General features: G+C 45.1%; 1 protein-coding gene across 1 annotated transcript in view; it reads right to left on the bottom strand.

Annotated features, from left to right (window-relative positions):
• Nucleotides 1-10,000, bottom strand: part of LOC310877540 (aarF domain-containing protein kinase 1-like) — a 41,479-nt gene that overhangs the window by 19,167 nt on the left and 12,312 nt on the right. Inside the window, exons 4-7 of the mRNA XM_083791442.1 lie at nucleotides 4,432-4,497; nucleotides 3,935-4,072; nucleotides 1,639-1,797; nucleotides 981-1,139 (exon numbers count right to left, since the gene is read on the bottom strand). Of these exons, the coding sequence (XP_083647568.1) occupies nucleotides 981-1,139; nucleotides 1,639-1,797; nucleotides 3,935-4,072; nucleotides 4,432-4,497 (522 nt within the window). The remainder of the gene's footprint in view (nucleotides 1-980; nucleotides 1,140-1,638; nucleotides 1,798-3,934; nucleotides 4,073-4,431; nucleotides 4,498-10,000) is intronic.

Below are 10,000 nucleotides of genomic sequence, written 5' to 3'. Positions count from 1 at the left end.
ACCTTTAAGAAGGTAAAGTGACCTCCTAGCATCAGGGTGGACTGTACCTTTAAGAAGGTAAAGTGACCTCCTAGCATCAGGGTGGACTGTACCTTTAAGAAGGTAAAGTGACCTCCTAGCATCAGGGTGGACTGTACCTTTAAGAAGGTAAAGTGACCTCCTAGCATCAGGGTGGACTGTACCTTTAAGAAGGTAAAGTGACCTCCTAGCATCAGGGTGGACTGTACCTTTAAGAAGGTAAAGTGACCTAGCATCAGGGTGGACTGTACCTTTAAGAAGGTAAAGTGACCTCCTAGCATCAGGGTGGACTGTACCTTTAAGAAGGTAAAGTGACCTCCTAGCATCAGGGTGGACTGTACCTTTAAGAAGGTAAAGTGACCTCCTAGCATCAGGGTGGACTGTACCTTTAAGAAGGTAAAGTGACCTCCTAGCATCAGGGTGGACTGTACCTTTAAGAAGGTAAAGTGACCTAGCATCAGGGTGGACTGTACCTTTAAGAAGGTAAAGTGACCTCCTAGCATCAGGGTGGACTGTACCTTTAAGAAGGTAAAGTGACCTAGCATCAGGGTGGACTGAACCTTTAAGAAGGTAAAGTGACCTCCTAGCATCAGGGTGGACTGTACCTTTAAGAAGGTAAAGTGACCTCCTAGCATCAGGGTGGACTGTACCTTTAAGAAGGTAAAGTGACCTAGCATCAGGGTGGACTGTACCTTTAAGAAGGTAAAGTGACCTCCTAGCATCAGGGTGGACTGTACCTTTAAGAAGGTAAAGTGACCTCCTAGCATCAGGGTGGACTGTACCTTTAAGAAGGTAAAGTGACCTCCTAGCATCAGGGTGGACTGTACCTTTAAGAAGGTAAAGTGACCTCCTAGCATCAGGGTGGACTGTACCTTTAAGAAGGTAAAGTGACCTCCTAGCATCAGGGTGGACTGTACCTTTAAGAAGGTAAAGTGACCTCCTAGCATCAGGGTGGACTGTACCTTTAAGAAGGTAAAGTGACCTAGCATCCGGGAGACCTTCTCAGCGTTCCTTCCTTCGTTCAGGAAGTCCAGCTCCAGTGGGAGGTTCCTCTTGGCCTCGTCGACCAACCACATGAAGGCAAAGTCCGGGAACAGCCAATGAACAGCCTGGACCAATACCTACGATACAACACACAGCCAATGAACAGCCTGGACCAATACCTATGATATACAATTACAATTTACAATTTAGGCATTTATCAGATCTTTCAGAAAATGCTTTATGGTAATATCAATATCAATAGGTTGAAACAAAAACTTTTTTCCTATTGCAAAAACATTGATCAGCTATCACTGCTGCTCTGTGATTGGACTAACCTCCATGACCAGTATATCACTGCTGCTCTGTGATTGGACTAACCTCCATGACCAGTATATCACTGCTGCTCTGTGATTGGACTAACCTCCATGGCCAGTATATCACTGCTGCCCTGTGATTGGACTAACCTCCATGGCCAGTATTTCACTGCTGCTCTGTGATTGGACTAACCTCCATGACCAGTATATCACTGCTGCTCTGTGATTGGACTAACCTCCATGACCAGTATATCACTGCTGCTCTGTGATTGGACTAACCTCCATGACCATTATATCGCTGCTGCTCTGTGATTGGACTAACCTCCATGACCATTATATCGCTGCTGCTCTGTGATTGGACCTTGGGGTGTTGGACCTTCACAGCCACCGTCCGTCCGTCGTGAAGCACGGCTCTGTGGACCTGGGCCAGAGACGCTGCCCCCTGAGGGCTCTGCTGGAATGACACGAACACCTCCGACAGCTGGAGACGCACGCACACACACACACAAACACAGACACGCACACACACACACACACACACACACACACACACACACACACACACACACACACACACACACACACACAGACACACACAGACACACACACACACACACACACACAAACACAGACACACACACAAACACAGACAGACAGACAGACAGACAGACAGGCACGCACACACACACACACACACACACACACACACACACACACACACACACACAGACACACACACAGGCACGCACACACACACACACACACACACACACACACACACACACACACACACACACAGGGGGCTAGATAAAAGCAGGTGACAAAAGCACTTAACGCTCTGCTCTCTCATCAACACCTCACGCACACACTACTCAAATTATACTACAAGGAGATACATTATGTCCGTGCATGTGTGCGGTTGTGTGTGCGCATGTGCATGCGTGGGCGTGTGTGTGTGTGTGTATGCGTGCGTGTGTCTGTGAGCGTGTGCATGCCTGTGTGTGTGCGCCGAGTGGTGCGCTACGAGCTTGTAGGTCTGCTATTTTTGAAAAACCGAAGAAAGACTGACATTTTTTAGAATCTGATCTCAGGTCAGAATGGGTTAATCAGACCAGTGTGTGTCCAGTGGAAACCTCGTATGAAATCTGATCTCAGGTCAGAATGGGTTAATCAGACCAGTGTGTGTCCAGTGGAAACCTCGTATGAATCTGATCTCAGGTCAGAATGGGTTAGTCATCGGCCCCTTTGGCCATACGGTGTGTCCCCCCCCCCCCCCCTCAGGATGACTAATGGCTTCAACAAAACGGTTTGAACCCTAACCCGCTGTGCAGCCTGGTCACCCCCCCCAACCCCCCCCCCCCCCCAAACGGAGGTGAACACCCTGCCCCCCCTCCCACAGGGCACAGCCTCCCCCCCCCCCCTACCCCCCCCCCCCCCCCTGCTTCCCCATATTGTGTTTATCCCATTTTGACCTGAGATCAGATTCTAAAAATGACAGTTTTCTGAAAAAGCTATGTTTCCATGTCAGTCGTTCTTCGATTTTTCTAAAATAGCAGACCTACAAGCTCGTAGCGCGCCACCGATGAGCTTGTAGATCTGCTATTTTTCAATAGCTAAAGCATAACGTGATGCTAACACCAAAAGGGGTGCCCGTGCCTAAAATGGGTTAAGGTCAGAACTCGTCGCCCAAGTCGGGACACGATTATGTGACCTTGTCGATCAGTGAATACGATCACGCATAGATGTCTATGTGTAAGGGGCTTGTAGATCTGTTTTACATGTCGTGTGAGGTGCTTGTAGATCTGTTTTACATGTCGTGTGAGGTGCTTGTAGATCTGTTTTAGATCCTAATGAAAAGAGAGCATGTTTTTTGCGACGCATCGTTTTCGCACAAACATGTCAACATGTTTGTGTGAAAATCACAGCCAGAGAACACACACACATATGTTCTACCACACACACACACACACACACACACACACACACACACACACACACACACACACACACGTTCTACCACACACACATACACACACACACACACACACACACACACACACACACACACACACACACACACACACACACACACATATGTTCTACCACACACACACACACACACACACACACACACACACACACACACACACACACACATACCACACACACACATATGTTCTACTAACGGAGATTCAGTTCACGCCAAGCGGAAAAACAACACCACGGTAGCTCTGTACGCACACACGCACGCACGCACGCACGCACGCACGCACGCACGCACGCACGCACGCACGCATGCATGCACGCACACACACAGTGTAGAGAGGAAGCGGTCCTACCCCCCCACCCTGTCTCATCAGTGATGCTTCTTCTCTGGGGGGGGAGGGGGGGTTGGGGGTATTCAGCCATTCAAGACTCTGCCATCATATGTGTGTGTGTGTGTGTGTGTGTGTGTGTGTGTGTGTGTGTGTGTGTGTGTGTGTAAAGGTGGGTTCACCTCTCTCCCCAGGTCTTCTCTGATGACCTGTCGTATCTCCTCCATGGAGCTAGGTGTGTGTGTGTGTGTGTGTGTGTGTGTGTGTGTGTGTGTGTGTGTGTGTGTGTAAAGGTGGGTTCACCTCTCTCCCCAGGTCTTCTCTGATGACCTGTCGTATCTCCTCCATGGAGCTAGGTGGCGCTCTGCTGTGGAGAACCTTCAGCGTGGACGTGTACTCCTCTGGAAGCAGGTAGTCCAGCGCCCCCAGGTGTTGGCCCACCTGCATGACATCATCAATACGATAGCATCACGATACACGGCTGACGTTGGCACTGAAAGACCCGCCCACCTATGACATCATTATGATGTCACTGAGCATCATGAAGGCACTGAAAGACCCGCCCACCTCTGACATCACTATGATGTGGCATTGAGACATAATATCTTTATTACGTCGCCTGGCGTTGACACATGGCGTAAGTAGGTTCTAGTTATTAGTATTTTTACCTTGATGAAGGTAATAAGTAGGTTCTAGTTATTAGTATTTTTACCTTGATGAAGGTAATAAGTAGGTTGTAGTTATAAGTATTATTACCTTGATGAAGGTAATAAGTAGGTTGTAGTTATTAGTATTATTACCTTGATGAAGGTGCCGCGGTTGGCACAACACAGATCCCTCAGCCTCTCTGCCGACCGCCTGTGTACCTGAAATATAAACAACATTACTATTAGTATTAGTATTATTAAATATAAACAACATTACTATTAGTATTAGTATTATTAAATATAAACAACATTACTATTAGTATCATTATATAAATATAAACAACATTACTAATAGTATTAGTATTATTAAATATAAACAACATTACTATTAGTATTAGTATTGTTACAAGTAAGACGCGTGAACGTGGGAAGCGAACGCAGCTCGTAAATTGCAATAACAACAAGTGTGTGTGTGTTTTGTGTGTGATACAGCTGCGCCCTCTGGTGGTGGGCGGGTGGTGTTACAGCGTGACACACACACACACACACACACACACACACACACACACACACACACACAGACATGTTCTGACTAGGTCTCATAGTTAGTGCTCACTGACTTCGCAATTATTATTAGTAGTAGCAGTAGCAGTAGTATCAGTAGCAGTATTAATATCAGTAGTATCAGTAGCAGTATTAATATCAGTAGTATCAGTAGCAGTATTAATAGCAGTAGTATCAGTAGCAGTATTAATATCAGTAGTATCAGTAGCAGTATTAATATCAGTAGTATCAGTAGCAGTATTAATATCAGTAGTATCAGTAGCAGTATTAATATCAGTAGTATCAATAGTAGCAGTATTAATATCAGTAGTATCAATCAATCAATCAATCAAACAGGTCTAGTTAGGTCTATAGTTAGTGAAGGAGTAATAGTAGTAGTATAATAGTATAGTAATAGTAGTATCAAACAGGTCTAGTCAGTTAGTGAATGTGTAATAATAATAATAATCACTCTTATGAACATGAACACTTTTTAACAGGCCTTTCAATGAGGGCAGGTGGCCACTGGGGGGCGATAATGCCACTTGTTTACCAAGTAGAGGCAGAGTATCACCTCACTGCATCACTTCACAATCTGCTGTGTGTGTGTGTGTGTGGGGGCGTGCGTGTTTGTGCACGCGTGCGTGCGTGCGTGCCGGAGGCACCGCCACGGCTTGATTGCTGCGTCGTCATAGCGATAGAAACGCACTCTGGGATAGGTGGAGGCTGGCCATGCCCCCTTTTCCCTGTGTGTGTGTGTGTGTGTGTGTGTGTGTGTGTGTGTGTGTGTGTGTGTGTGTGTGTGTGTGTGTGAGAGTGAGTGAGTGAGAGAGGTTTGTACCGCACACACACACGGTACATTAAATGTACTTTGGTGGGAGCTATCCATTGTGCTGCAGTAACACTGTGTAGGAGCTATCCATGGTGCTGAAGTGTGTAACACTGTGTGGGAGCTATCCATGGTGCTGAAGTGTGTAACACTGTGTGGGAGCTATCCATGGTGCCGAAGTGTGTAACAGTGTAGGAGCTATCCATGGTGCTGAAGTGTGTAACAGTGTAGGAGCTATCCATGGTGCTGAAGTGTGTAACACTGTGTAGGAGCTATCCATGGTGCTGAAGTGTGTAACAGTGTAGGAGCTATCCATGGTGCTGAAGTGTGTAACACTGTTTAGGAGCTATCCATGGTGCTGAAGTGTGTAAAACTGTGTAGGAGCTATCCATGGTGCTGAAGTGTGTAACACTGTAGGAGCTATCCATGGTGCTGAAGTGTGTAACACTGTGTAGGAGCTATCCATGGTGCTGAAGTGTGTAACACTGTGTAGGAGCTATCCATTGTGCTGAAGTGTGTAACAGTGTAGGAGCTATCCATGTAGACTTCCCTGTAGACACTAGAGTCTAGTAAATTAGGAAATTACATCTGGCCACAGAAGATCACAGGATCTACTGAATGTGAAGGCTTATACTGTGTGTATAGGCTCAATATGTCAGTTTGTCACATTCAATAGATCCTGTGATCTTTTGTGGCCAGATGTAATTTATTGGGGACTTAGGGACTATAGTAAATAATACAAAAATAAATCACCATACAATTCTGTAAAAATAATACATATTTAGCCCCATGCTCGAATGCCCCCGCCCCCCTGTCAAAAACATAGACTGTAAAAAATATGGACAAAGCGTTCCCCGGGTCTAACATGAACGTAAAATGAAGCCTGTAATGATATGCTAATTCCTGATGTAAGTCGCCATCTTTTGGTACCAGCTGGCCATTGGCTGGCTCCGTTTTGTACCAGCTGGTCATTGGCTGCCCAGACAACGAGGCGGGACTTCCCCCCTTCTTCTCCGTTGGTTTTTATTTTGACTCGAGTGGGAGGAGAAGACTCTTGAGTGGGAGGGGAATCCCGATCATAGACTGTAACGGTAGCCACGCCCCTCAGAACATACGCGACTTTATGGTAATTTTTTTAATTAACAGTTTCCGTGCTTTGAATGGATTACTCCAGGTTATTGTCGCTGCCATATCGGACATACGCGCCTTTTGTTTTATGTGTTTAATCCGCCGTAATGTAAACAAAAAAAAGAAAATCCGTCATCGCCGCGGAGAAAGAGAGAAGATGCATCTGTTTTGAGATGAAACCGGAAATCGTCACATGCTGTGGGCTGCTAGGGCTTCTGGGAAATTGAGGCCAATGTAAACGAATGGGGTTCAACGCCTCATGGAGGAGGGTCCTGTGCTGCGTCTTCCGGGCGCACCAAGATGGCGGGTGGTGCGATCGCTCATAACAAAAGGAGGAAGCTTTTTTCGCTCGATTTTCGCGGATTAAAAGCCCAAATAATTCAGCGTATGCTCTAAAGGTAATACAACAATCTCGGCAGTGAAGGGGGGTTGATTAAAAGTCTGATAAATCGTTTTCCGCAGTCAAACTGTTAATGGGACCATAATTTTCCAAAAAGAATATTATGACATTAGAAATGAGACTTTAAACTAGTGACTGGAAGAAGAAAGTATTCATGACCATGTTTATTAAGGTAATACAGTCTAGGTGAAGTTGGGCCAAAATACATGGGCCTCTATGGAGCTATGGGGCTTTTTGGGTCCAGTCCAGCGCCACAACAGGCCATTATATGAACTACCGATTTCAAATGAGGCTTCACGAAATATCTGGCTGACTGCCCCCCTGGTCAAAAAGAGCTAAACTCCCTACAACGAAAGAAAGCAGAAAATGAAAGAAAATTAACATTCACCTTTTAGTTTCTCTAATAACAACCTAAAACATGAACCTTGGTTGAAAAAAAACACACATTTTTTCGGTGGGTAGATTTCAAGTCAAACTAGTGTGGGCACGTACAGTACAGTACAGTACAGTACAGTACAGTACAGTACAGTACAGTACAGTACAGTACAGTACAGTACAGTACAGTACAGTACAGTACAGTACAGTACAGTGCAGTGCAGTACAGTACAGTGCAGTACAGTACAGTACAGTACAGTTTTTCAATTACAGATGTAGCCACGACCACAAATGTCCCAACAAACTAACTAGCCTAGCCACCCAGTCTGCTGCTCTCTGAGAGAACAGAAACTAGCTAGCCTAGCCACCCAGTCTGCTGCTCTCTGAGAGAACAGAAACTAGCTAGCCTAGCCACCCAGTCTGCTGCTCTCTGGGAGAACAGAAACTAGCTAGCCTAGCCACCCAGTCTGCTGCTCTCTGGGAGAACAGAAACTAGCTAGCCTAGCCACCCAGTCTGCTGCTCTCTGGGAGAACAGAAACTAGCTAGCCTAGCCACCCAGTCTGCTGCTCTCTGAGAGAACAGAAACTAGCTAGCCTAGCCACCCAGTCTGCTGCTCTCTGAGAGAACAGAAACTAGCTAGCCTAGCCACCCAGTCTGCTGCTCTCTGAGAGAACAGAAACTAGCTAGCATAGCCACCCAGTCTGCTGCTCTCTGGGAGAAAAGCACGGCTGAATTGTTTGTTTTGATTATGCGTTGAAAAAAAATGTGGTTTGAACCACGGATAGAAAGTTGTTCAACCAATCGTATTGCTTCCTCCAAACGACCTGTTGTACAATAGAGGATAGTAGATTGGTGTCCCAGAGACAGAACATATCTAATGTTAACCCATTCTGAACGGGAACCCATTTTGATGTTAGCATCATGTTATGCTTTAGCTATTGAAAAATAGCAGATCTACAAGCTCATATCGCGCCACCGAGTGGCGCGATACGAGCTTGTAGGTCTGCTATTTTTGAAAATTCGAAGAACGACTGACATAGAAACATAGCTTTATCAGAAAACTGTCAGGATGTAGAAGACATTTTTAGAATCTGATCTCAGGTCAGAATGGGTTAAAGCACCACTAATATAACATAGCTATTATTATGTATATAAATTACCACCTCTCTCTCTCTCTCTCTCTTACAATTTACAATGTAGGCATTTATCAGACGCTCTTAATCCAGAGCGACTTACATTTAAGCAAGAACAAAGCATGGGAATACATCACATAAAAAGCATTTATCATGAAACATGCGTAAGCTAAGACAGTAACAGTGGAATATTTATATAGTGAAACTATACATACACTATACATATAAACTAGCATCTTTACTACTATGCTATATATGTGTACTATGGCGTGCTATGACTACATACAATACAATTACAGTGCTGTCTACATAACATGCTATAAGTCTGTATCAAATGCTATATAATCCAACAGAAATGCTATCTAAGGGTTTAGGGTAAGTGCTATGGGCCATGATGGAGTCTGAAAAGGTGGGTTTTCAGGCTACATTCATTCTCTCTGGAATGAATGTGGTCATTTGGTGCCCTCCAGTGGAGGCTGGAGGAAGTGCTCAACCAGTTCTGACTGAGGTATAAGTCCTGCTCTGTTGTCTGGGAGGCAGATATAGTGCTTGTGAGCTTGTAGATCAGATATAGTGCTTGTGAGCTTGTAGATCAGATATAGTGCTTGTGAGCTTGTAGATCAGATATGTTACTTTGAGCTTAGTAAGAAAAATCACACCCATGTGAAGTGAGGGATGCTCTTGTCATCATGACGTAACATTTCTATTTGCTCAGACAACTCTCTTTAACAGTTTCCGTGCTTTGAATGGATTACTCCAGGTTAATGTCGCTGCCATATCGGACATACGCGCCTTTTGTTTTATGTGTTTAATCCGCCGTAATGTAAACAAAAAAAAGAAAATTCTTCTTCGCCGCGGAGAAAGAGAGTAGGCGCATCTGTTGTGATAAAAAAACCGGAAATCGTCACATGCTGTGGGCTGCTAGGGCTTCTGGGAAATTGAGGCCAATGCAAATGAATGGGGTACAACGCCTCATGGAGACGAGTCTTGTGTGCGTCTTCCGGGTGCACCAAGATGGTGGATGGTACGATTGGATCACAACAAACCGAGGGACCTTTTTTCGCTGGATTTTCGCGGATTAAAAGCCCAAATAATTCAGCGTATGCTCTAAAGGTAATACAACAATCTCGGCAGTGAAGGGGGGTTGATTAGAAGTCTGATAAATCGTTTTACGCAGTCAAACTGTTAATGCTTGCATAAGATGGAAATATACACTAAGCCGGTTATCAAGTCTATGGACTTTGGAGCACAGCCAAGTCTATGGACTTGAATGTGTGTTTAGATCACTAAACTACGACGTAATATAAATACAC

This window comes from Protomyctophum parallelum (genome assembly GCF_964188405.1).
Source record: "Protomyctophum parallelum genome assembly, chromosome: 20".
In the NCBI taxonomy this organism is placed as follows: domain Eukaryota; kingdom Metazoa; phylum Chordata; class Actinopteri; order Myctophiformes; family Myctophidae; genus Protomyctophum; species Protomyctophum parallelum.
This window is presented reverse-complemented; position numbering and strand designations above follow the sequence as displayed.